At 37.6% G+C, this 24,381-nt stretch overlaps 1 protein-coding gene across 1 annotated transcript in view; it reads left to right on the top strand.

Annotated features, from left to right (window-relative positions):
* cacna1ba (calcium channel, voltage-dependent, N type, alpha 1B subunit, a) overlaps window positions 1-24,381 on the top strand; it is a 74,035-nt gene that overhangs the window by 15,445 nt on the left and 34,209 nt on the right. Inside the window, exons 6-21 of the mRNA XM_016514280.1 lie at window positions 1,486-1,598; window positions 1,864-1,976; window positions 3,341-3,472; window positions 5,552-5,624; window positions 5,715-5,832; window positions 6,678-6,745; window positions 7,398-7,504; window positions 10,974-11,009; window positions 12,992-13,789; window positions 14,448-14,632; window positions 14,814-14,934; window positions 15,842-15,971; window positions 16,098-16,157; window positions 16,669-16,775; window positions 21,300-21,320; window positions 23,811-23,907. Of these exons, the coding sequence (XP_016369766.1) occupies window positions 1,486-1,598; window positions 1,864-1,976; window positions 3,341-3,472; window positions 5,552-5,624; window positions 5,715-5,832; window positions 6,678-6,745; window positions 7,398-7,504; window positions 10,974-11,009; window positions 12,992-13,789; window positions 14,448-14,632; window positions 14,814-14,934; window positions 15,842-15,971; window positions 16,098-16,157; window positions 16,669-16,775; window positions 21,300-21,320; window positions 23,811-23,907 (2,279 nt within the window). The remainder of the gene's footprint in view (window positions 1-1,485; window positions 1,599-1,863; window positions 1,977-3,340; window positions 3,473-5,551; window positions 5,625-5,714; window positions 5,833-6,677; window positions 6,746-7,397; window positions 7,505-10,973; window positions 11,010-12,991; window positions 13,790-14,447; window positions 14,633-14,813; window positions 14,935-15,841; window positions 15,972-16,097; window positions 16,158-16,668; window positions 16,776-21,299; window positions 21,321-23,810; window positions 23,908-24,381) is intronic.

Genomic DNA, 24,381 nt, shown 5'->3' with positions numbered 1-24,381 from the left:
GACAGCTTCAAGACGCCTCCTGTATGGAGAAACTAGTCGTATGCATTGCTCAGGTGTGATTTTGGCCCATTCTTCCACAGAGTCTTCAAATTTTGAAGGATCCGTGGGCCTCTTCTATGAACTCTGATCTTTAGTTCTTTCCATTGATTTTCTATTGGATTCAAGTCAGGTGAATGGCTGGGCCATTCTAGCAGCTTTATTTTCTTTCTCTGAAACCAACTGAGACTGAGACTGTGTTTGGCGTTGTCTTGCTGAAATGTCCACCCTTGTATCATCTTCATCATCCTGGTAGGTGTTGGGACTGAACCAGCTAATATTAATTTCCACTGACAAGGGGCAGGATTGCTTTCTAATTACTGATTGGCTTTCCATGCCTTTTTGCACCTCCCTTTCTTAATGTGCTCAATACTTTTCCCTGTGTCATTCCATTTTATTACACATAACTTAATTTCTGAATTTATTTGTTTTGTTTTGTTTGTATGTATGGATTACTTGGGTTGTTACCGACATCTGGTGAAAATTTCATGTCAACAGCACCTTTAGAAATATATTTACTGAGAAAAATAGTGACGTGTTCAATACTTATTTTACCCGCTGTACATAAAAAAAGTCTTACTTGACCCTAAACTCTTAAAGGGGTCATATGATGCTGCTAAAAAGAACATCGAGAATAAAAGTTACGCCTTCTTTTTTTGCGTGAACATTTGGGCGGCGTTATGCAAATCTTCCCGCATAGTGAGGTAGATATGTGGGGGCGTGTTCGAACGAGCCGTTTTAGGTAGGTGAGGCTGACTCTTAACTTTTATAAAGAATATCTCTTTGGATTTGAGACTTTAGTCTTTACAACTTTACAGATCTTCTTTATGCATCAAGAGCTTGTAACACTCCAAAGAGAAAGGAAAAAATGAAATCGCATCATATGACCCCTTTAAACGGTACTGTATATAGAAAATGTAAAAATTTGTGCCGTGTTGACTTGTTTTGATCCATGCCAGGTGAGCTGTCTGTTCTGAAGGTCAATTCATGCCTCAACTATGTTAATGTGTAAAGGATGTAACTCCCATAGTTTTTAGTCCACATACTAAAGAGTCCCTTGTAGCAGATTGGTGCCAAAAATGAGAAAGGAGCATTGCCCCACCTCCTACATATACCTCTGCTTGCATGCCAACTGCTACTAATCATTAATTTGCCATTGAGCTGATACTTTTATTCAAGGCCACATGCACTACAGTTATTGCAGGGACAGCTCCCCCAAAAGATTTAAGGCTACACCACTCTGAGTTGGCACCTTAAGACCACCACGATGGCCTGGATGATTATACTTCAGCTCTATTAACTGTTATGTTACATTGAAACCTATTACAGAAGCAACAGAGTATGAGGATAATTTTGTCAGTGGGTTACTACATCTTTCACTACTGGCATGCCTTTTAAAAATTATGTGACTGACCAAGTCCATTGATAAATGCTTTTTTGTGTATACAGATTTGGCGGAGTTTGTGTTCCTTGGTCTGTTTCTAATAGAGATGAGTCTGAAGATGTATGGCCTCGGGCCCAGGACCTACTTTCACTCTTCATTTAACTGCTTTGACTTTGGGGTGAGTAACATGCCGTCAGATACTAATGATATGCGGGACCAACAACAGTACATGTTTCTTTTCCAGTTAATGCCAGAGGTACTGCCTTATAAGAAGCAGAAGAATGCTGATGTCCAGCTGAGCCCCCTCAAAGACAGCAGCTTCAAGACATTTGACAAATTATACGATTATAATTATAATTTTTGAAATTATTGCTGGAAATGAGCTTTGTTTTCAAATATAAATTGTGCCTAGTGTATTTGTGGTCTATCTTTGGTGTGTTTAGGTGATTGTAGGTAGCATTTTCGAGGTGATTTGGGCAGCAGTAAAACCAGGAGCCTCTTTTGGCATTAGTGTGTTGCGAGCGCTGCGTTTGCTGAGGATATTCAAGGTTACCAAGTAAGAGATAATCTATGGTGCTCTGTAGATCATTGTCCTAAATGAATATATTTATACTAGGGGTGGGCGATATGACCAAAATCTTATATCACGATATGAGTAAATTTATTTCACAGTAACAATATATATCACAATATGGTTATTTTTGCTTAAATAAGGTCTTTATGATATCAACATTTTTGATACCATATATATTTCATAATTCACCAGAGTCAATATCACAAAAAAACTAATACTAGCCTAAATAAAAAACAAACAAACAAAAAAACTCAAGCTCACTGAAGACAAGTAAACAGTCAGCGATTGAATAAGAATAAGAAACTAATTACAAGCAATAGGACAAAAAAAACTACAGTAGAACAAATAAACAAGAAAAGTAATCAAATGTATAAAAAACACTGCTTATTCTTCACTGTATAAATGAAATACAGTATATATTTCTTCTTATTTAATTTACAAACGTGATTTAGACACGAGCAGTGAGAGATTTTCTCTCTTTTGTTGTATGATTACCATGAGTGACAGACAGCAGGAATATTAGACTGCTGTCACTTTAAGAGCTGCCCGGATCCAATATACTGTTACACATGTGTTTTCTTTCTCCGCTGTTGGCTTTTACTTAAGACCTACTGTGTTTACAAGGATACTTGCAAAGACGGGCATTTTGACACATAAAAATATGTGTATTTAACCATTCAAGGCCTACAAAGTGGCAAAAATAACAGTATTCCAGTGCTCTATAAGCACTGTCTTCACATGCGTGCGTTCTCTTTCGCTGCTGATTGCATTTTGACTTAAAATCACTTAGTTTTAAACTGCAGTGCTTAATAATATGTGCAAATGATACGTTTTTGTGATCACATAGCACGGCAACGTCATGTGAGCATGTAACCACAATAGAGATTATAGTCCAAAAACTCTACCGGTTGACAAATTTCTACCCGTTAATCGTGTCTACCAGTATATCGCCTACCCCTAATTTATCCCATGAATTTATTTATACAATAGTTAAATGCTTGATTCTGATTTGTTGACTTTTTCAAATGAAGTTTCAAAAGACACTAGACAAGAAATTGGATAACAATGAAAAGAAAATCTTGATTTTTGAAATTTGTTGTATAGTATAAGTGGAATAATTGACTCTTGACCATTGAAATACGATGTAATAAAATAATAAAATATTTAATAGGCCGGAGGTGTAACAAGTGCTGCAATTCATGGCATGGCTGTGTTAACACACTTGATGCGTGTATTAATTCTCAATAGTTCAACAGTCTGACTTTATGAATTTATATACAGTATCATACCACAAATCAAGTTATATTCCTTTCCCTAAACTATGTTATCATGGAATGCTTCGGCAGGTATTGGAACTCGTTACGGAATCTGGTGGTGTCTCTGCTCAACTCAATGAAGTCCATCATCAGCCTCCTGTTCCTGCTGTTTCTCTTCATTGTAGTGTTTGCTCTGCTGGGAATGCAGCTCTTCGGAGGACAGTAAGTACCAGGCTGAGGGTTACACTCACATGTCATCTAGTCCATGTTGTTTTAGGTTTTACACTGGACAAGCCAACACAGTCCCAAAATTGTTTATCATGCAAAAGTAAAAAAAAGTACCTAAAATTAAACAATGGATTGTATTAATATAACCCTAAACCTTATTTGATGGTTAGTGCTCAGATAACAGGTGTTTGTTTTGAAAGTTTGAATGTTTGGTTCCTAATTCTAACTGATTTCATGCTCTGAGCAGCCAATAATTTACTGTGCAAACAAATTGTGTACTGCACAAACCATGGTTGTAAGTGAATATGTATTTAAAAACTGGCTTCTACCAAGAGACGAATGAATTTGTGCCAAAATACTGTCAACAAAAGATATAGGAAGCATTTCTCTTCCTTAAAAAAGGCTATTTAATTTGTTGCCCTAACTATGCACAATAATATGGTTAGTTGAATTTTATTATGTTTGTTTTTCCCTACTGCCTGCAGTCAGAACAGGCCTGCAACCCACTTTTGGAATTCGACCCACCAGTTGAGAACCGCTTATGTAGGCCATTTACTTTTCAGAGTTCTTGTGCTGTACTTTTGATTGAAAATGCATAAATCATCTCTTGACGTGGAAAAAAAACCCTCCCTATTGTTTACGTTCCTTTCTGCATAAGCAGCTGTGAGTCTTCCAAGCCCTGTCGTTTCATTTACCCCTCAGCAACATGTTAACAAACATGACTGAGCTGATCCAGACGGCACAAGTTTTCATTTCTCTGTTCTATGAATTATTAATCGTACGCTGCAACAGAGAAATTGCCTCTACACACGCTTCCCATGAGGGAAATATCAGCTTAGATGCGCAAACACGCTGTCATGTGATCTACTGTAATAAGAAGAGTGCCAGATAAACAAATAGTCCGTGCGAAATGAGAAAATGTTATTGAAACATAACAATGTGAGCTGCAGGAGACACTATTCCCTTCTGATGGTGGTGAAGGCTTTCCAGATCTGTGCTTAGTGAAATGAGAAATTGCTTTTGTGCTTCTCTGGTACTGGATTTCAACACCATAGCACATTAATATTTAAGACTGTAGATGGACATGATAAACTGACTGTCTGATCTATGCAGTCATTTTCTGGGTTGGATGAAAGAGGTGGTTTCATACGTTTGGCTGTCAAGCACATCAGAGAGCAGAGCTACTGAAAATAGTCAGACCAGATAAAATTCTCACTCAGAATCTTTGTTTAATATATATTTTTAATAAATATGAACTTGAAATAAATTACACATAAAATGCTGTTTGCTAACCAGGTAGAACCCTCATATATATATATATATATATATATATATATATATATATAGTGTTTGTCCTGACTTTACATGAAAATGCTGCACAATGAAACAATCACAGCTGATCAAAACATATCTGATGATTAATATGCAACTACATGGGTTTTGAACCAATGAGATTTCATTGTTGGGGCTTTGTATGATTTTGTTTCATATGATGCAACATATGATTTTACGAAAGTTACATACCTAAAATCAAGACAATTTTAGATATAGAATATATATATTTTAGAATATATAGCAACATTTCACTTGTTTATAATCATCATTAACTTCAGTTTTCTCTCATTATATTGTTTTTGTGCTATTTTCTTCTAATAAAATGAGTAATGGTGGTTGGGCAAAGAAAGGCATCACGTTTGTTTTCCAGAAAAATGTAAACAAGCCCTTAGTTGTGAGACGTTTCTTCTCTCGTTTTAAGCATTTCTCCACATTCTCTAGTAATGAGGCCCCTACAGAGCCCCTGAGAGTGTACATGGAAGAGAATGGTGAAATAAGAAAGCATATTTATTAGTTTTTTGTTATTAGTTCTGGAGATGCATAGAGGAGCTCAGCTGAACTTTTATATGCAGATGAAGAGAAACATTATTATTTAGAAAATATCACAGTTTTTGCTGTCTTTGCGAGCAAACAAATTGAAAAAATGAACGATTTTGAAATTAGAGCAAAGCTGGCTCCTAAGCATACACATGAGACTCATCCAAGAAAATGATTCACAGCTCATCATCTCTCTTCTAGGTTTAATTTTGAAGATGAGACCCCGACGACCAACTTTGACACATTCCCAGCTGCTATCCTGACAGTGTTTCAGGTATTGACCATCTGGTGATATGTGTCTGAACGCTCTCATTTGATATGCATTTGAAATACAATTTTCCCATAATGTATTTTATCTCATAAGATTCTGACAGGAGAGGACTGGAATGCTGTGATGTATCATGGAATTGAATCCCAGGGAGGAGTGCACCGGGGAATGTTCTGCTCCGTGTACTTCATTGTGCTCACACTGTTTGGAAACTGTATCCTTTATATATAACATAGGACTGTCATTACTGTCAAGCTTTTTAATGGCCTAATTTTTCAAGTAAAGCAAACAAAATAATATGCACAAATGTTGGTTTCAGTAATGATACTCATTGTAAAATATAAAGTGCTGCATATTGCATGTACCGTATAAACTAAAGACACAAGACAGGTAGATATCTGCAACAGTATTCTTCACTAATGCCACAAAAACATCTGTATTTCTATTTCAGAATGCACAGAAAATGCTAACACGTAATAATTAAATAAGTAAATAAAAAAAAAAAAACTTCTCCCACACTTTATGCAATTTTAGGTGTAAAGTTGTTTTTGATGCTGACCTGCTCTTCTTACGCATTATTTTTTGTACAAATAACTGACTCGTAGATGATATTTCACACTACCTTAGCTTCACTGATCATTAAATTCTACCACACGAAGAATGCAAATTACTTAATATGTTTATTTGTCTATTTTAATACATTTTAATATATTTTAAAATGTAATAATTTGTGTGATAGCAAAACTGAATTTTCAGCAGCCATTGCTCCAGTCTGCACTGTCACATGATCGATTAGAAATAATTCTAATACTGATTTGGTGCTCAAAAGAAGAACAGAACAGCATTTATTTGAAATCTTTTATAACATAATGTTATCAATTTAATTAATCTGTGCCGGAAAAAAAAGCATTCATTTCTTTACAATAAATCTTACTGAGCCCAAACTTTCAGTGTGTGTTAACCGATTGCATAAAAAAAACTTTGGCAACCTGACTTGTTTGACAGTTTTATTAGATTAGATTCACTTTCACCCAAATTCCTTAAAGCACATTTGATCAGACACTCTCCTCAATGTCTTTTTGGCCATCGCTGTTGATAATCTTGCCAATGCACAGGAACTCACCAAGGTTGGTTGGACATGATAAGGCTGTACATATGGCAAAAAATATGAAGAAGTCTTGTGGCAAATTATACATTTTTTGGATGCATAGATTTAGTTAACAAAACATAGACAAAAAAGAAATCCACACAATGAACAAATTCCATTGAAAAGTAGTATTTCACTGAAGATTATCATATAAAGTGACAACAGATTACAAAAGTGCACTTAAAAAGTGACTCTGCACAAAAAGACAAAAAAACAAAACTTTTCAGTTCAAGGCTGTAGATATGGCCACATGTACATACATGGCCAATACTAGTCACTGTCACAGCCATCCGTACAGTACCTGCACACACACCACATGAGTCTCACATGTTGTGTACACCGAATGTGTGATCCTATCGCCATGCACTGACAGCTTTTATTAGTTTCATAAGACTGTCTGTAAGGGCTCTTTTGATCTGACTGATGTTTGCCCTGGTCAATAACTCAAGGTAATGAAGCTTTCAGTCCGTTGTGGGATTTACAGCCTTACGTGAAGCCGGTACCAACAGTATAGGGCCATAAGGCTTCTGGGACATCACTGTCTTGATTTGTTGATGCTAGTGGTGCTTGCCATTAGATGCAACTTTTACTTGTCTGTCATTCTCTGTTTTTCTGTCTTGCTCCTCTCTCAGGATGAGGAGGAGCAGGAGGAGGCCATCAGTAAGAAACTGGCTCTGCAGAAAGCCAAGGAGGTAAAGGAGGTCAGCCCCATGTCGGCCGCTAACATTTCCATCACAGCGTAAGTCAAGGGGCATTAAACCTGAAGTCAGGGTACTGCCCTCCCCTTTCACTAACCCTCCAAAACACCTATTCATCACCCCATCATGTCCTCTCATTGCTTTTTTTTATGTGTCCCAAGAAACATATTTCTGTTTGTCTCTGTAAGCACATTTCTTGGTGTTGGTTGTTTTATTTTACTGTTGCCACTTTTATTTGGTCCTTAGTATGTCTCTGTAGGACTCTTTGAGTCTGTTCTCTTTGCAGATGGTCTTGCACTCATAATTGGTTGTCTTTAAATGACATGTATGCTTGATTCCGCCAGGCTGTGTGGAAATCTATGGATTTTTAATGCTATCCCGCTGAGGCCAACTGAAAAGTCAGTCTGTTTGATATGATTTGTTTCTAAGTACAGTACAGTAGAAAATACATTTAGCCAATGAATGATGAATCAAATGAATCATGCCATCAAAATCTGATTTACTTGTGTGCATTTTAACCTAAATTGGCTGTTTTACTTTTGCTAAAGACGGTTATTGTGGCAATCCAATGAATCAAATCCACTTAAGAATTAAAATCCAACCGTCATATTTGATCACCGACAATTCTGAATATTGGGGTAACGGTCATTTCAATGTCAATTGTGGTTACGGCCCTGGATATGTATTTTTTTGATTTTTGTAATATTTATATTGAGTTGACATAGTTATTTATTTATTTATTTGTAATTTTTCATTATGAAAGACATTTTTCCAGTGTTCAAAAAGTCGTTACTGACACCATGCCTTCTTTCTTTGCGTGCACATTTGCGGCGGGATTATGCAAATATTTCCACATAGTGGGGTAGATATGTGGGGGCGTGTTAGAATGAGCCGTTTTAGGGGGGCGTGGCAGAGTCTTAACTTTGATAAAGAATATCCCTTTTTTTGATTTTTGAGACTTTAGTCTTTGCAACTTCAGGGATCTTATCTATGCACAATCAGCTTGTAACACTCCAAAGAGAAAGGAAAACTTGAAATCGCATCATATGACCCCTTTAAATTATTTAATAGAACAATATAATGACTAATTTAGTGTAATATAATTCAATTAATTTAATTCATTTTAATGCACTTGGAATTTGACTGTCTTTCCTAATACTGTGATGCCTTCTCACCTGTTTTGTTTTAAATTCTGTTTTGAATTCACACTATTGTTGATATGTACTTCCCATTGAGTTGGGTGGAGTTAGAGTCAGAGTGATTGACAGCTGCAGTCCCTGACACTGACTCCGCCCCCACCAAACTATTTCTTTCCCCTCTCATGGTTTTTGTTTTTGGCATATGCAGTTTTATAAGGCCAAATCCTGGTGCTCTTTCATGCAGCTCCTCCAACTCCAGCTCTCATTCACCGTGAGTTCATTTACTCTCTGTTCAAATCTCCTCTCCTCCTCTGTCCCAGCACACTGCTCTTGCATGATGCCAGACAGCCAAACTAGTCTTGCTGACTAGAGTCGTTCAAAGTGAATCTTGCAGTTTAACTGATGAAATATTATACATGGGTCATGAGAGGAAAACCATAAAGAGTAAAATCGGCGAAGGGTAACATTTATAATAGCTTTCATACCATTCTTTAATGATTCTGTAACAACATGTAATGTTTTACAAATCATTAGTTAACAAATATGAGACTACATTGAGTTTTTGGATTAAAAAATATTATAGTTATAATTTTAAATGATTTAGAAGTTTTTATACAAGTAAATGTTCAGAAAATTTTCTTCAAATAAACCTTTAATTTAAATTGTTATCGTGATCATGTAGTTTGTAGTGGACAAAAATCAGTTACCATTTTAATGGGAACATATGCACATATATGCTTATATTAATATTAAAATCTTCATGAGCTACTGATATTGTTGATTTTTTTTCTCAGACTTAATGAAAGCAATTATAAGGTGTTTCTGAAAAAGTGTAAGTGTAGACTTGAGGTAAACTATCAGTATTAATCTGCTTCAGTGAAATGCAACTGCATCAGTGGATTACTGTATATACTTACTGTACTTTCTTTTCTAATGTTATGTTTGGCACGTTTCTTAAGCGAGCAGGTCAGGAAAGTTTCTGGAAACTCTAGATTAACTGTTCGCTGGGCTCATTGGCTGCCGCTGGCATTGAGCCGTGTTCTGAGAATCGGCCGTCTGTTTCCCAGTGAGCATCACTACTAGAGCTTCTGCTACTGTTAGTGTCTAATGAGTCAGCACTCCTGTCAGACGAGCCCACTGCGAGAGCGTAGACACACACACACACACGCACACACACACACACATATGCTCTCTCTTACACATACAGGCAGGTGAACTCAGGAATCCAGTACTATACTCTTAATTAAACAGAAATTAGAAACAGAACTTGGCTCATTGTCAAACTTTTGAGAAGATAAAAGTTAAAAGACATTTGTACTCAAGCTAGTAATAGATTTTTTTTATTCATTTTTGGTGATGTAACGGAACAGATTACCCAAAAACAAAAAGTTTTTCATCATTTACTGACCGTCATATAATTCCAAACCCGTACGACTGACCTTTTTAATGGAACAAAGAAGGTGAATGTTTGAAGAATATCCTCTCATTTTCAAATAATAAAAGTGAATGAGGACTAGGGCTGTTACAAGACAAAAAAGCATTAGAAAATTGCTAATGTGAAGTAAAAATACACAATAAAAGGTGTATTTCATTATTTTATAAATTGTTATGATTATTTAATAATACATTTATCTTCACAGGAACTGTTAACTGCAAATTGTTAGTTTTGAGATGAGTACAATCTGTGAATTAATCAGTCTTTTGATTCAAATCTTTTTAATGAATTGATTGTTCTAGTTCACAAAACCAGTCTGAAGGATTCATTCACAAATGGGACATCACTACTTCTCTGATGAACTCTAATGAACTGACAATATAAAGATTTTCAGTCAATAACATTTAAACGTCTATCTGCTGTATGGCTTCAGAAGATTTGAAATGTAGCACACAAGACATATGAAATGCTTTTATTATACTTTTATGGTTAATTTTGGGGCTTGTTATCCTTATTCCTCATTGATTTTAATTTATATTTAAAAGAGTGACTATTAAATGATTGTATTTCACAGAAGAAAAGTCATATGGGTTTGGAACTACATAAGGGTGAGTGAATGATGACAGAATTGTCATTTTTTTTGTGAAATATTCCTCTAATGTTTCAGTTTGAGGCTCTGAGCAGTACTGAAGATTTAAGGGTTGTAGAGAGTCTGGATAAGTCTGCCATCATCTCATCTCTTTCTACTGTTTTGTACATTCTTTCATTTTTCCACCATTACTTTTCCACTGTCTGTCTTTTATACTGTACATATTTATTCCTTACTGGTTTTCTTGTCAAATGTTTGTCTTCTAACCTGTTTTCTGTGGCACTGTGGGGGCTCTTAGCGTGTCCGTGTGTATATGTGTATTTCAATGTGTGCTGTATGTGTTTTAGGAGTTATGTCTGCTCCCCTGCACATCACTACTTGAGGTAATGGTACTACATAGGGCATGACTACTGCTTCGGTACATGAATGGACGTATTTTGCTCATCTGTATAACAAAAGACAAATGCTCATCCTTGACGCACCTCATAGTGTTTGACAATGTGTACAGTATTGGACATTTCAGAATCTTGCACCTCATTCATATATATATATGTCAACGTTAACCCATGATTTCATTTTTAACCCTTGGACAGCTTTAAAAAAAAGTTGTTCATCAACTACATTTCACTCTTTGTACTTTAAAGCTGTTGTAAGCAAGTTTTGGTCAATACCACGCTTAAAATGTAGAGTTTGATGAAGATGTGAATAGTTTTTATTAGCCAGAGAAAATTAGCTAAGCCAAAGTTATCAATACTGCTAACACTGTTTACAGCAGCTTTATAGTACTGCACATTGAGAACATCCACAGTCTTTATTTTTGCTAAGTATGTTAATATTTAATAGAAAAGGGGAAATATTGGAACTGTGATAATGATTAGTACATATAATCTGACTCAGTGAGCTGTAGTGCTCATGCAAGTTTTCAGGGCCCTCTCTGCTATCTATGATTATTAACATGGCCAAAAGTCAAATAAACACAAATGGGAAATGCAGATCACACCTTGAGGTCCTGTCATACAGTAAAACCAGAGAGTTTGCACCACCTCGTCCTGCTTGTCCACAAGAGGTACAGTCTGACCTCAGGACTGTTTCACACCACAAGGCCCTGTTAGTGCTTTAGCTGTAAATAGTGTCTGAAAATCAGTCTCTCAGCTCCCTCCCAGCCTCAGAGAGTGTTCTCTTTCCCATCACCTGTCTACACATTGCTGTAGTTCACTCATCACTCCCTGGAACACGGCCTGCCTGCTAGAGGTGTGCCCAGAATAAAGTGATGTGGAGAAGAGAGAAGTGTAGACGTGTTACTTTTCCCAAGCTGAAGCTTTTCCTTGTCTTTTCTTTACAGCAATAACTGTCTTGATTCATGTTCTCTTAATGCTAACTAACTGGATAAAAAATAAGGTATAAGATGACATTACCCAGAAGAGGACAAATATAGGAGACTTCTGTCATCATTTGTTCACGCTCATGTCGTTCTAAATCCGAATGACATGAGGTGTGATTAAACAATGACAGAATTTCTTTTTTGCGTGAACTATTGCTTATAAGGGAGCAATAGATATGAAGTCATTAGCCCTCTAAATGCCCTACATTTAAGGTATAGGATGCATGGTTAAACTTCATGACCTAAACCATTGTTCACAAACGTTTGCAGGATGAGTAAAGCATGCCCATAACTAAACTTTGTAATCTGGCATCCATAAAGACCTTCTTTTTATTTACGCATTGATTAGTTCCAGTCCTCAAATCTGCTTGAAGTAACGCCATTCCAAGAGCACTGACATTTAGTCCAGCAGCACTGGGACTTTTTACTGTTTGTAGCTCTCCACTGTGTTCAGTGTTAGACAGATCCTGCTTTTGGCTTTGTTTAGAGCTATTTTAGTTAGCAGAGCAAAAACAGGCAAAATAACCATCCATATTATGTCTAAAATGTAAATTATTTAATATAAACTTGCAATGTTGTAGTCGAGACCAGCTCATTCATATCTGAATCGAGACCCAAACTAGAAGTAAAACTGAATCAGAGTCAAGACTGAGTTCACATGCTCCAGAGTTCATGACAAGATAAAGGTCTTGGTCTTGGTTCTCATGTCTTGAGTCTTCTTTGTGTCTCGGTCTTGACTCAAACTCAACCCTCTTCTGGTCTTGACTTCAAAACTGTTAATTTGTGTGAACTTCAGCCGTCCAAAATGAAGCTCAGTTTTCAAATCAGTAAGGATTTTTTAAAGAATGCAAACAGGCAATCACCATCTTGAAAGGGGCTCTCGACATGGATGGAGACTAACGTCAACATCATGCCTAATTGTTTTATTTAATTGAATCTGTCCGAGGCTTACACATTTGTTTCCTTAAATCTTCTCTTCACTAGTAAAGAACAGCAGCGTTCTCTAAAGATGATGTCCGTGTGGGAGCAGCGCACCACGCAGATTCGTAAGCACATTCTGGCCAGCAGCGAGACGTTGTACCAAGAGGAGCTCAACCCCCGGCTGACCTCCAACCTTCACCTCCGCCCTGACATGAAAACCCACCTGGACCGGCCTCTGGTGGTGGAACCTCATTGTGATGGTCCCATCAGTCCCCACAGAGGCTGGGACAAACCCCAGGACTTGCAAGGGGAGGGCGGCACACCGGAGAAACGAGTCCCCCCTGTGATGGAGCCACCACAGTCACACCCACCACGCAAACACCACCATCACAGGGAGCGTCCCTCCAATGAGACCAATGAAAACGGCGACACAGGTCATGGCAAAGAAGGCCGGCATCACGTCCATCACAGCCGCAGTAAGGAGCACGATGGGACACGTTGTAAGGAGGGGAAGAGTGACAGGAGCCGGAACAGAGAGGGGGGCCGCAGACATCACCATCAGAGCTCAGTAGACGAGGGAGTGGGAGGTGGGGAGAGAGAACATCGTCACCATCACTCTCATAGGCATAGCAGAGAGGGCAATGGAGTAGTCAGCGCAGGGAAGAGTGAACGGCGGTCCAGGCAGAAGGATGGCTCACATTCGGGAACAAGGGAGGGGGAGAGGTGCTCCAGGGGCGAAAATGGAGGTAATGGAGGGAGGAGACGGCACAGACCACGTACCAGTAAAGCTCAGTCGACATTGGAAGGAGAAGAGCAACGAGGGAATGAAGAGCAGGAGGAGGGCAAGTCACACAGCCACAGGTAAAACTATTTTTGAAAAGGTGCCATTTTTTAAAATGATAAATTAGATTAAACAGCACATTTGTTCCCAAGAAAACTGAACTACGTTCCAGTAGCTATGAGACCTTGTCTTTTACATTATTCCAGCAGTGGAGGAGATTCTGATTTGTCCCAAGAACTCACTTTAATCCATTCAGCAAAAAGATTCATTGAGATTCGTTCATTGATTCATTCAGTAGACACCCCAGTAGGTAGTGGCCAGTGACTTTTGTGTACTATAAGCAAATTTATCTACTCAACAGATTTGTTTGGAAATATTTTAGGCCAGGAATAGAAACAAATCGTATTATTTAATAAAATGTGCGTATCTACATATCTATGATGCAAAAAAGAATGTTGTCAGTCAAACCATCCTCATCCATGAACGAGTTTGAGTCCTACTTTGTTTCTGAGTCAGTTTGTTTCCCAGTGCCTTTCTGAGTCAATCCAAACTCAAAACACCAACTCGTTCATTGAAAAGTCTACTTATTCAGTAGGTCCAACCAATAATATGCTCTGAAATATGAATCACTGCATGGAATTGACAGTGATGGATTTGTTCACCTAAAAGACTAGTTCAGAAACACAGAGACGTTCATGACCAAAACGCCAATGTGTAACCTCATTTTGACTGCTGTAGGCACACGGACATGGGGGGAGATTCATTGGTTGCAAACCCCCATCAACCTTCAGTTGGGAACCGATGGTGTCTTGAGAAACCAGAAGACTCGGACAATAAACAAAATATTGGGCAGACTGGAGGAATGGGCACACACATACCTGTGACCGTCACGTCTCCCCCTGGAGAAACGACCCTTATTCCCAGTTAGTATTTCTCATACAGCCATATCAGGTCACTGTGACAAATTTTTCACTCATTTTATACTCGCATTTGTGTGCCACTTTTTTAAGCGTGTTAACATTGCTGCTGGCAACAAGCCAGTGTTGGTCTAACAAAAGCTTACAAGTTTATAAATTCACTCATGACATTTGTTTTTCTTCTTAGTGAACAGTATAGACAGTGAGACAATGCCCATGACTGAGAAGAATCTGGAGGATCTGAACCAGAGCAGCCCTCGTCCAATCCTCCCCTTCAGCTCCATGTTCATCTTCAGCCCAACCAATCCGTAAGTGTGTGTGGAAAATTTGTGAGTCCCAATGTTTTCAAAACCATGTGCATTTGAACATTTATCCCAGTGCAGTGTAACAAAAGCTGTTGTCAGAGCTGCAATCTGAACATTTCTTTTTTGGTAACTTGACAGTAGCTCACATTCAAAAAGGCTTTCCAGAAATATGCTTTTTTTGTCAACAAGTAGTGGTGTAGCATGGCACAGTCAAGTGAGCATATCAAGTATATTCTTGCTTTCAAGTAATGTTTAGACAGTTTGTTATCTACAGTAATTTAAAAAAATTGCTCGTAATGAAATGAAAGTGCTGACAGATCTTTTCCATAGTGTGACATACATTTAAAGCAGCTTCCACAACACAGTTGAGTTTTGTTTTGAGTATTCAGATACGGCATTTGTAGATGGTGATTGGCAAAATACCAATGCTGTTATATCTGCAAATGTTTCTGGTTATTACTTGTCTCAACCGTCACTAATAATGGTTGTAAAGTTTAATTGTGTGTGTTTAAGGTAAACGCTCTTTAAGATCTTTAAGACTAAAAGGCATCCAATCCCATAAACCTCCATATAAAGCTGTGTATTATTGGGCAATTGCCAAATGCAGCTGTCTGTTATGATCCCGTTGGTGCAACAATATAGGAATACTTTTATTTTACTATATACTAATGCCACATGAGTGTTTGTTGACCTGACCATGCCTGCTAAAATCTACGCTATTACTGCATTAATCATTGAACTCTGAGACCTTGCTTATGGCCTGCATGAAAATATTAATTATCGGTGGTTATTTAAATGTATCTGTCTGTAGATTTAAAGTAATGTTTAGGTATCACACTTCATTATGTAATTGCCTTCAGCCTCACTCTTATAGTGTGTTGTTTTTTTGTGTGTGTGTGTGTGTGTGCAGGGTGAGACGTCTGTGCCACTACATTGTGAGCCTGCGCTACTTTGAGATGTGTATCCTGGTGGTGATTGCCATGAGCAGTATAGCCCTGGCTGCGGAGGACCCAGTCCAAGCCAATGCCCCTCGTAACAATGTACGTCTCTCATGTTTTGTCTGTGCTGGTCTGACTGTGCAAAGTACGATTTTGTCAAAGTTTGACCTCATTTTCCTGTATGTCCCAAATGACTGATAATAGTCTGATTTTACTTTCACTTCATAGGTACTGAAGTATTTAGACTATGTCTTCACTGGTGTCTTCACATTTGAGATGGTCATTAAGGTAATTTTGTGGTAAATTACACTGTTTAATTGGATATCTGATAGAAGAAGTGATCCAGAATTCCCCTCATGACCTGAGATAAGGCTATTTGGTAACAGTGCACAACTACTGTATGCATTTTCATAAACGACTAGTCAGTGGTTTGTCTGAACAACTAGTCAACTAGTTGGTCTAATTATGATCACATACTGTAGGACATGATCTTGTGTAGTCATAAATAGTTTCAGTACAGTAACTGACAGATTCTCAACAAATAAATCGGCTGAATTTCTATAATATTTTATTTGACAAAACTGTCCTATTCCTCACAATAAAAGACTCCTACTGTTAGGATTCTGTATAATAATGGGAACATTGCTCAGCGAATGATATAAAGTCTGTCAGTAATTGTCTTGAAATTTATTGTAAAGGCAGTGAATTTGTTACAGAAATGGTGCTTTGATGGCTGTAGTGATGGTGTCAAGGTTTCAACCTAAGTAATCTTTAATATTTATGTTTCTCCTTTGAAAAGATGGTGGATTTAGGTTTATTGCTGCATCCTGGTTCCTACTTCAGAGATCTGTGGAACATTCTGGACTTCGTTGTGGTCAGTGGTGCACTGGTGGCATTCGCATTCTCGTAAGTTGCCTTTAATTTACAAACACCTGCCTAAACTCCCATAAATCAGAAAACTCTTAATTGACTCTTTTACTTACGCGTGTTTGAAGTTTATCATTGATCTTGGCTACAAAATACAGAGTAATTTGAGACACCTTTTAGTCCAAGTTCTTGCCCGTATACTCTTATTCTTTTTAAAAGGTTTTACTTTACACTCGTTCCCACTGCATGACAAGAGTATCTTTGTCTTTGTTGTACACATTCAAAGCTGCAAACTCCCACTGATCTGTAATTTCCTTCCTGTCCCTCTCTCAGAGGTGTGGGTCAGTTGACACCACTTTATTGCATGCGGTCTCAAAATGAGTGTGTGTGTGTGTGTGTGTGTGAAGGAGCTAATAAAGGAGTTGTCTGATAAGATCAGCTGTTTGCATCTCCTGTGCTGTAATGGATGGGCCATTGCAACACTTTAGTATTGATGAAATGCTATTACCTGCTTTTAGAAACACAACAGAAAATAGAAAGGAGCAGTAATGTTAAGAGTTTTAATTGTTATGGTTCTGGTGCTACAGTATATTGTATTATGAAATCAGTTGCAATTTTGACTTCACATGATGCACCTACCCCTCCACTGCCTGACGCGTTTCTTTCTTTCTTGCTTTCTTTCTTTCTTTCTTTCAATTAAAATTGCAACTGCACGTAATATACATTACAGTATATTCATGTACATATATATATATATTTGGGTCTGGGGTGCATTTAATTTTGTGATTTAATTACCCCGTTGACAAGACCAGCATTGCAGTGTTTTGGATGCAGATCCCTGGAATGAGATACTGATGTTCAGTGTTGGGAAGGTTACTTTGAAAATCTAATACAGATTACAAGTTACCCTACTTAAAATGTAATAAGTACTTTTCAATTACTTTATTAAAGTAATGTAACTGATTACATTTGATTACTTTTTGATTACTTTTCTAAATTTATAATGTTTTAAACTGTTAATCATTTTCAAGCATGTAAATCAGGCAGGATTAACCTAACAGTAGTACTGAGCACTGATTACTGTCAGACTTTCAAAATCCTTCATCACTTGAATTAAGATTATAATATTTAAATTTTAAAGGAGACATTGGATGCAAAATATCTTCATTTGCATATAAATGTGTCTTAGTAGTGCGTAGACACAACCACCCTACAATGATAAAAATCCATTCACTCCTTTTTTTGAATCCCCCAAAAACCTAAACAGTTATCAAGCCAATATGATGTCATATTGCTCAGACCCCTTCCACGACTGTTGACGTACTGTCCCATATTAGCATATTTCCACCCTTAGCCAGTTGTACGAAGTCCGTCATTTTCTCCGTGCTTGAGCAGCTGTAGCGACAACAATGTCTTGTTAGCAATGCAGGTGTTTTATTGTTAGATGTAGAAGAATATAAGAGTCCTAATTTTCTCCAGACATCAGAGCCACTGAGGACGCAGTGTATTAGCTTTTGATTTTGATGGTAATGCGCCAACGAATACACCTAAATTTGTTTATGTCTGCGCAAATAATTTACCCCAGACTGCTTTCTGAATGAGGGACAATTCAAGGCACACTTTGTTAAAAAGTTAAAAAGCAAGGATGGATCAGTACCCATTGTTCATGATCCAGCTGCACCTCCAGAAGTAGTAAGTCTCACACTTTTTATTTTTTTTATGATTATTTGCGAATCGCCTTATTTGCGGGCCGGGGTGAGCAGAGCTCATTATCATGTAATGACATATGCACCGAAACGAGTCGCTGTGAACAGAACTGTTTTTGACAAGGTAAAAGGGTGTTGTTTTACACGACCACTGAGACCATTTCAAGAAGACCCTAAAGAATCATACCAACTTGTGGAAAATGGGCATCCTGTTATAAGCTCCTGAAACATTGGTGTTTCATATTTTAGAGCACTTACTGCAATTTATGAAAAAAAAATCAATCAAATCTGTATGTGGGAGTGTGTTTAAAAAAAAAAACCTTTGTAATCCTTAACATTTTCATAAGTATCTGTAATTTAATTACACATTTTTTTCTCAGTAACTGTAACTGATTACAGTTACTTTTATTTTGTAATTAAATTACGTAATTCCATTACATGTGACTAGTTACACTGCTGGTGCTCTGGTGTCCCCATTAGGCTTCTTAACAAATTTAACCACCAAGACTTTCTTGGTTAGCCAACTTTACCTAAAAGATCAGTGCAAAGGGGATGGTTTCCTGCCATGTCACAAGTAATTATCAATGAGTAAGGCAAACTGAACAGAGAGTGGGTGCAATACTGCTTCGGAATAACAAGGGTATCTCAGAATGAAGGGGTCTCTGAGCTGTACTGACTAATCTGTCCTACTTCCTGTTTGTTTTTATGTTTGTTGCTGTGTTGTCATGTCAAAAACGTGTTAAATGTGAGTTTATTGATGTGCTGTCACTGACTTTCCTCTCTTCCTCTGTTTCTGCCTGGAATCACTTGAAGGAGCTTCATGGGGTAATGCCTTAACTCTCTCTGTGTCTTTGTTTCTGTCTCTGTCTCTCTCTCTCTCTCTTTCACTGTTTGTCTTCTTGCCTGTCTCTGTTTGAGTCAAATAATGCTTAGCCCATAGGCACGTGTTGAAGCATGTGATCTTCTGCAGTGTTTCAGCCTCTCCATAATCCATCATTTAGCATCACTCACACATTTGCAGCCAGTGAGCTTGATCTTCTTCTCCATGTCATTTAATTCTCTGTTGTCATGGAGGGCAGACACTATTGATCTGTTTCATTTCCTTGAAACATTACTACCATTCTCAGTAGATCTTCAGTGCTTACTGAATATGGAGCATCCTGGGCGATCCCCACATTGACCTCAGACAGGATGATCAGTGCATGTGTCATATCATATAAAAAATGACCTGTTCAGTTGTGTTGGAGTGGCATATCAGGGCAGGTCGGGCTTTTTTTGGCCAGTGATTGCACCATTGTTCACTTGAAACATCACATCCGTGCTCCATTTTTGTTGGATCGGGCATGAGAACACGAACGTATTTCCTGTACATGCTCATCTTTCTGCATGTTTTCGGATTCACGAGAGCATGTGATGCACTGCAAATGTGACTGCTGCGATTGGCCAAGTCTTTAAAAGTGCATAAACATAAAAGACAGTTAAAACTATGCATGCACTGATATTAAAATTCTATAATGACTAAATAAATTAAATACAAAACATAAAAAAATGAACAGTATAATGAATGAAAAATGGATATTCATTTTGAGATTTTTTTAGGCATAATGTTATTCATTTAGAGTTTTTTTTAGGTATCTTTTCAAGCTCACTTTCATTTAGCTGTTATTAAAAAAAATAATTTTTAAAGATTAACTTGATTGTTAGATGACGGCAAAGGTAATCTAAATGTTAAAATATGAGAAATGAGCATGAAAAATTATATATCCAATATCAACTCAACTAAATTTCTAGTGCACTTTCAAAAACCACAATGTTCCACCAAAGTGCTGGACATAAAAGTAATCACATAAATAAAGCCCAAAAAACAACAAAAATTCATACAATTTACAATACATTATTAAAAGCTAAGGAAAATAAATGAGTTTTTAAAGCCCTCTGAAGTGCCCCTAAGGTGGGAGATGTTTTATGACAACCGAAGCTTGTTCCAGAGTTTAGGAGCTGCCATTGAAAAAGCTCCTATTTACATTTCAGGTGCAATCAAGAAACCGTCAGACACAGCTGATCATTTGAGCGAAGACATCTCAAAGGTTGATATAACCTGTTTATTAGCTGATATATATGCTATACCTACTGATAAATTAAAAAATTTGACTATGAGCCTATAAATGATCTGATACAAAGATATTATGCATCCCTAGATATAACATTTTGCCCATATGCCGCGGACCGAAACAGTTGTACAATAAAGTACAACAGTAATACTATACAGTTTAGGTTTATAACCATTTGCTGGCATCTTTCAACCATGCTCAAGGTTCATAAGTGTGATATGAATCAGATCAGGACTGATCTACGGCTCCACCATCACTTTCCTAGATTGGCATGTCTTGGTATTCGCTCCAGATCTTGATTGTGCTGGTTTTCAGATCCACCTTCAGATGTTCCCTCTCTGTCAAGTGTACCCTTCATCTCTCCTCCAGCCGTCTCTACAGACTCCAGCAAAAGAAGCTGTCATTCTGTTACATCCTTAAAAGAAATGAATGGCAGTTGGAAGTGTCGGTTTCACCCACCATACAAAGCCTCTTCCTCCTTTTTGTCAGTTTCCAAAACATTTGCCTAAAAAAAGTCCTGCAATTTCCTGTTTCTCCTGCATACAGTCATCAAAGTCATCATGCCTTGTGTTTCAGCCTCACAAAAGAACGTGATGGTGCTCATACAAGTCTTTTTCATTCTCATTGAAATGCTATGTGCAATGTTCTGAAAAGATGATGTGGTTTACTATTAGTGCAGAGGTACTTTCTGTTCTCAGCATGTCATAATGTTTTGCCTTTTGCTTTGTGTTCTTCTCATTCATTAGATCACTTCAAAGCGTAAACAGGTGGGGAACCCCCGATATTCTTTTTTCTCCTTGATAAATCTTCTCTATTCCTCATTGTCCTGGGCTTACTGGGATAATGTCCTTTACTGTCACTACATATTAGTAGAGTGAGAGTATCTGTACAGGGTTGGAGCCTCTACAATAACACTGATGGCTTTCATCAGAAACTCTAAATGATTTTTGATTGGTGATGTATTGATGCGGAACAGTATTTCTCCACCACAATTGTTATCTGGGGTCCTGTGAAAGTTATCATGGAGTCCAGTAGGACGTTATTGAGGCTCTTTATAGTTTGCAGTGGGTTTGGGGAATAAACATCAGGCCCTGTACAGTAAATGCATGCTAGACTAATGTGCATCAGGGAGCATGGGTGGAGTTGCATGACCTTGTTGAGCCCTAAGATTGGGCCAAAGGAGTAACTTCACCATGCTGACCATGCTGTAAGGTCTCTGCTGATTGGCTGTTAGATTGGTGTTTATTGGATTTATAGAATCATGTATGAACTGTGCATGTGTGAGTAGACGTTGGCACTTTCTAGGGGTGACGTTGAGCCTTTGCTTAATGTAAATGCTAGAAATCTGCAAATGTACTACAACTTGCTCTTGCACATGGAAAGGTCTGTTGTAGTTGTAGGTAATTTCTTTTGAAATATGTCTATGTGCAATGGAGGGGAATCACTGCTTGGGGATTTTTATATTGTAAGCATTTTTACAATAATTTACAATAATAAGTTACTTTCTGCTGGTTCATCTGTCAGCACCAATCATATACCTGCCAAAACCTTGTTTATATCAACGCATTATCGAAGTAAGAAACCGTGAATAAATGAGATGCGATATGACCTCAGATATTCTGTTGTTCTCTCTTCCATTGCTGCACTGGAAGAACTAAATGGTACCTGCAAACTAATACAAATGATAATGACCGGCTTACTGTACATTATCCCCCTTATTACACGGCTACTCACGACACCAAATAAATAAAAACATGAAATATTTGAGCTGAAATTATTTTACATGTATAAAACCACCTTTAAGAGGAAGAATTAAAATGGCATAATCCATTACAATGTACAAAGCAATCCGCCGAGCTTCGAGACAAACACTATACCAATTTTACAGTAATATTAACAGTATACGGAAGTCCTCCAGAGTAATTTTTACTACAGTGAATAATTGAGATGCAAGATGGCATCAGTTGCGTTTGCAGGCAGTGTAATATGAGAGGCGTAGAAGATGAGCCAGTTTTATAAACAGCGTTGCCGCTGCCATGGGTGGCGGTATGGAAAATCTGGCCTCTGAATGCTGCGATTGACCAATCAGAATGAAATATTCCAGAGAGCCGTGTAATAATTAGTTGTAATGTAACATATGATAAGTGGGAGAATTAATTATTACAGAAATAGTCATTTATCTGCACTTAATTTTGTCAGACATCTGACAAAACACATGCCCTGCATCAAAATAGGGGCTCAGTGAAGGTTATTTGAATGAATGTGATGTCTCACAAATAATATGATTCTGTTTGCTCTTTGCCTGCATTAGATATAATGCGAAGGGCTTCAGTTATTTCATATGACCATGGAGTACTTCCTCATGATTCAGTTATTGACTATGCTTGTCCTTGCAGTTACTTCATTAAATGACATTGTAAGCTTGGCGGTTATGATTTGAGCATTTAGGAGCTGAAGCATGACTGATTTCCGCTGAGGACTGCTCTTTTCTTTAAGGGTGAAATAACTTGAATTACATTTTATTTAGCTGTTCTTTTTCTTTTCTTGCTGTTAGCTCTGTGTTTAATGAATACATGCACTGTATTCAAATCTATGCAGTCAGCTCATCAAGGTGACACATTTGAAGCATGTCAGCTTGATAAAGACTTAAAAACAAAACGGCATTGGTTCCTGTAAAGAAACAGTGCCCTTTTATAGGGCGGGTTTCTTTGTTATCATTGGTGGCGTGTTGTTGTTTTAGAATCTGATGCACAGCAGCTTTTGGGTTTAATTCATGTATCCTTTCTTATTTTATGCATGAAGAGTGCTAATACTAAAGTATCATTCAATAACAGGCTAACAGTTCTGATGGAGCATATTAACTACATAGATATTAACTATTTTACCTGCATGCAATAATGTGAGGGGTGTACTCACTTCTGTGAGATACTGTATGTATTTCATAGTCTGTCATCAAAGCATGTGCTTTTGTAAAATAACATTGAACCATTGTTGGAGCATTTTCAAGCTATGACACTAAACAATGCTAATTTATCAGAGAATTAGCTCTTGGTGTTTATTTAGTTTGTCTATAAAAAGGTGAGTATGTTTAGTCTAGTGTCTCATTATTGACATTTAAACAGATGGAAACATTTAAATCATGTTTACTCACATTCTCATGTGTTTTGTCTGGATATGTATGAATACTTTGATGAAGGCTGTCTACAGCATGTTTGATCCTGTATTTATTGACCATTTGCTTATTTTGACTTGTGTAGAGGAACCAAGGGCAAAGACATCAGCACCATCAAGTCCCTGAGGGTGTTGCGAGTCTTGCGACCACTGAAGACCATTAAACGTCTACCAAAACTGAAGGTACAGTTTTGGTTGCAGTCCATTAATACAGCCATCACGGTTAGGAAATTACAGTGGGGAAAATATTTATTTGATCCCCTGCTGATTTTGTAAGTTTGCCCACTTACAAAGAAATTATAAAATGACTGTAATTTTTATGGTAGGTTTATTTTAACGGATAGAGACAGAATATCAACCAAAAAATCCAGAAAAAACACATTATATAAAGGTTAGAAACTGATTTGCATTTCAAAACAACCATCAATCGGCCTCGGTCTGGAGCTCCGTGCAAGATCTCGCCTCATGGAGTAAGGATGATCATGAGAAAGGTAAGGGATCAGCCCCGAACTACACGGGAGGAGCTTCTTAATGATCTTAAGGCAGTTGGGACCACAGTCACCAAGCAAAACATTGGTAACACACTACGCCACAATGGACTGAAATCCTGCAGTGCCCGCAAGGTCCCCCTGCTCAAGAAGGCACATGTACAGGCCC

The sequence above is a fragment of the Sinocyclocheilus rhinocerous genome, unplaced genomic scaffold (genome assembly GCF_001515625.1).
Source record: "Sinocyclocheilus rhinocerous isolate Xijiao unplaced genomic scaffold, SAMN03320098_v1.1 scaffold2161, whole genome shotgun sequence".
NCBI classification, from domain to species: Eukaryota; Metazoa; Chordata; class Actinopteri; order Cypriniformes; family Cyprinidae; genus Sinocyclocheilus; species Sinocyclocheilus rhinocerous.
The sequence above is the reverse complement of the archived record's forward strand: the minus strand, read 5'-3'. Positions and strand labels throughout refer to the sequence as shown.